General features: G+C 43.3%; 1 protein-coding gene across 3 annotated transcripts in view; it reads left to right on the top strand.

Annotated features, from left to right (window-relative positions):
• Uba2 (ubiquitin like modifier activating enzyme 2) overlaps positions 1 to 3,151 on the top strand; it is a 29,112-nt gene that overhangs the window by 11,124 nt on the left and 14,837 nt on the right. For all 3 annotated transcript variants that reach the window (XM_029479744.1, XM_029479743.1, XM_029479745.1), the window contains exons 9-11: positions 48 to 95; positions 1,180 to 1,279; positions 2,330 to 2,490. In XM_029479744.1, the coding sequence (XP_029335604.1) occupies positions 48 to 95; positions 1,180 to 1,279; positions 2,330 to 2,490 (309 nt within the window). The remainder of the gene's footprint in view (positions 1 to 47; positions 96 to 1,179; positions 1,280 to 2,329; positions 2,491 to 3,151) is intronic.

The raw sequence follows: 3,151 nt of genomic DNA, 5'->3' as shown, positions 1-3,151 counted from the left end.
CTCGAGCATCTAATGAAGACGGAGACATTAAGCGTATTTCCACTAAGGAGTGGGCTAAGTCAACTGGATATGATCCAGTTAAACTTTTTACCAAGGTTAGGCGGCTTCCTCGCTTGTCCTCCCTCTTTTGAACAATTTATTTTATGTGTACAAATGTTTTGCATGCAAGTGTTTGTGCACCATATGTATGCTGGTGTTCAGCTCAGAAGTGGGGGTCTGATCAGAGAGAACTAGAGTTACGGATGGTAATGAGCTGCCATGTGGGTGCTGGGAACTGAACCCTAGTCCTCTGCAAAAGCAACAAGAGTTCTCTCCAGGTGCTGGTGGTGTATGCCCCTAATCCCAGCACTCAGGAAGCAGAAGCAGGAGGATCTCTGTGAGTTCAAGAACAGTCAGGGTTACACAGAGAAACTCTTGTCTTGAAAAAAACTACCAAAAAAAAAGTGTTCTTAACCCCTGAAGCATCTCTCCAGCCCTAGGGCTCGAACATCTGATTAGCATGGCCACCACTGAGCAGTCTCTCAGCAAGACTTACTTCCTTTTCTTTTGTAGTTTAGTGCAGTGTATTTAGAAGGTCTTGCACCTCTTTCCTGCTTAGATCCTCTTAGCAGTTCAGCTACTCTAAGTCACCCTAGAATTCTAAGCCCTTTATTCTTGGTGTCTACTGTTGTCTGCTGATTGTTTCCTGAGCAGTCTCCAGGCTATTTGTGATTGGGACACCTGGTTACTGTTCAAGCTAAGCCTCATTTCTGTTGGTTTTCATAATTACAGAACCCTTAGCTCTCCTTAGCCTCCCTAGGATCTCTTACTATTTATACATCTAAGATGTTCTCTAACCCCACCCCCAAAACAAAAAGGGCAGCAGTGGAGCACAAGCCTCTGAACGCATTGCTTACATATAGAGTATTGAGAGACTGGAGTTTGTGTCAATGGGCTTCTGACTGACCTGTGGAGTGGTTGTGGGGTTGTAGGAGGGCCTGGGTGGCCAGCAGAACTGAGGGTGCTGTACCCCTGCTCCAAATATTTGATCTTTTTCTGTGGTGTTAGAAATTGTTACTGTGCTTACATATGCTGGGCCTTTAAACCTGATTTCATGGCATAATTTTAGTAAATCAACCTAATTTGATCTGTTTTTATCAACTTGGGCACTATAAGATTAATAGGATTTGTTTATTTTAGCTTTTTAAAGATGATATTAGATATCTGCTGACAATGGACAAACTCTGGCGCAAGAGGAAACCTCCAGTTCCACTGGACTGGGCTGAAGTGCAGAGTCAAGGTAAAGAATGTAGCTAGTTGCTCTCCTACCTACCCCTACTTACACACAGCTGAAGTGCTGTGTGTCTGCATGAGAGAGATTGGGTGTGACTCCGCTCCAGCAAGAACCGCTGCCCCCCGCCCCCCACAGACACCCCAGCAGGACCCTGCTCTCACAAGCTGCCTGCTGTCTGTGCTTTGCTTTGTTTTGTTTTGTTTTTTTAACTGCCATTGATAGGCATCATGGCTTCATTATTTCTGAAAGTATCTTGGTGGCTGTATGTACAGATCTGCTTTTGTACTCGTATGATTGTTCCTTAAGATTTACTTCAGAAACACAATTTAAAAATTTTTATTTGGGGCTGGAAAGGTGGCTCAGTGGTTAAGAGAACTGAGCCATCTTTCTAGCCCCGAATATAAATTTTCTTCTGAAAATTTGAGTCCAGATCCCAGCAACCACATGGTGACTTACAACCATTGGTAATGAGATCTGATGCCCTCTTCTGGAGTGTCTGAAGACAGCAACAGTATGCTTAAATGTAATAAATCTTTTTTTTTTAAGTTTATATTCAAGGAAATAAAACAATTGTGGTGACTATACTTCTTTGTCACTGGAATACTGTACTTTATGTGAACTATGCTGCAGCTCACAGCATGGTTAATACAGTAAAATTGGACATGTGGAACCATGACTGACACTTCCACTTACTTAGAGTGTTAACCATGCCGGGCATAATATGATGCTCATCCTTCCTCCTTTATATTTATTTGCCAACTATGTGGGTATGTGCACACGAGTGTAGGTTCTCGCCAAGGCCAGAAGAGCAGCCAGTTCTCGTAACTGCAGTCATGTGTCCAGCCCTGCCATTATATTCTTGAATGTCCCCAAAATACCGTGCGATCCTGATGTGGTTGGTGTTAGAGCATCTGCAGCCTCGGCGGTTTCCTTGCGTACATGCTCATAGTGACAATATTGAGAAATTTGGCTCTTTTTGTCAATCTTAATGGCCATAAGTTGAATCTGTTGAATAGAGCAAGATGGAGTTTAATAAACATTCTTGTTCATTTTTAGGAGAAGCCAATGCCGATCAACAAAATGAGCCCCAGTTGGGTTTGAAAGACCAACAGGTTCTGGATGTAAAGAGCTATGCGAGTCTGTTTTCAAAGAGCATCGAGACTCTGCGAGTCCATTTAGCCGAGAAGGGGGATGGAGCTGAGCTCATCTGGGATAAGGTTTGTTTTGAAATATGTCTTTTTTTTCTTTTCTTTTCTTTTTTTGAGACAGGGTCTCTCTGTGTAGCCCTGGCTGTCCTGGAACTCACTGTAGACCAGGCTGGCCTCGATTTCAGAAATCCGCCTGCCTCTGCCTCCCATACCTCACTTGTGTTGTTCCTGTGCTCCAAGAGAAGCTAACAGTTTGAGGTGTTACCTGTTTCACTTGATGCCGTCATCTCCAGTGGTTCTATTGGAATTTGAATTTTCTGTGCATAAACTTAAATATCACAAACTTTTGTCTTCTAGTAACATACTTACATTTTTTATGGTTACATTGACTAGAACATAATTTATTTCAGTGGGATGTTTGACTGACTTAGAAAAACAGATGTTAAGTCCTCTGCTTTTGGAGTCAGCAGCTCATTTGCCTGATCTGACCTAAATAAAAAAAATTTTTTTTTGCCTGCACAAACACATATACACTCGAGACAAAGTGTAGGCCTGTGTCTGTGCTGAGACACTTTGGCAGCTTATGCAACAGGGTCTTAGTAGGTAGCCCAGGCTGGACTTAGAAAGCATGTGCTAGCTGGGCGTGGTGGCGCACGCCTTTAATCCCAGCCCTTGTGAGGCAGAGGCAGGCGGATTTCTGAGTTCGAGGCCAGCCTGGTCTACAAAGTGA

The sequence above is a fragment of the Mus caroli genome, chromosome 7 (assembly GCF_900094665.2).
Source record: "Mus caroli chromosome 7, CAROLI_EIJ_v1.1, whole genome shotgun sequence".
Lineage (NCBI taxonomy): Eukaryota > Metazoa > Chordata > Mammalia > Rodentia > Muridae > Mus > Mus caroli.
This window is presented reverse-complemented; position numbering and strand designations above follow the sequence as displayed.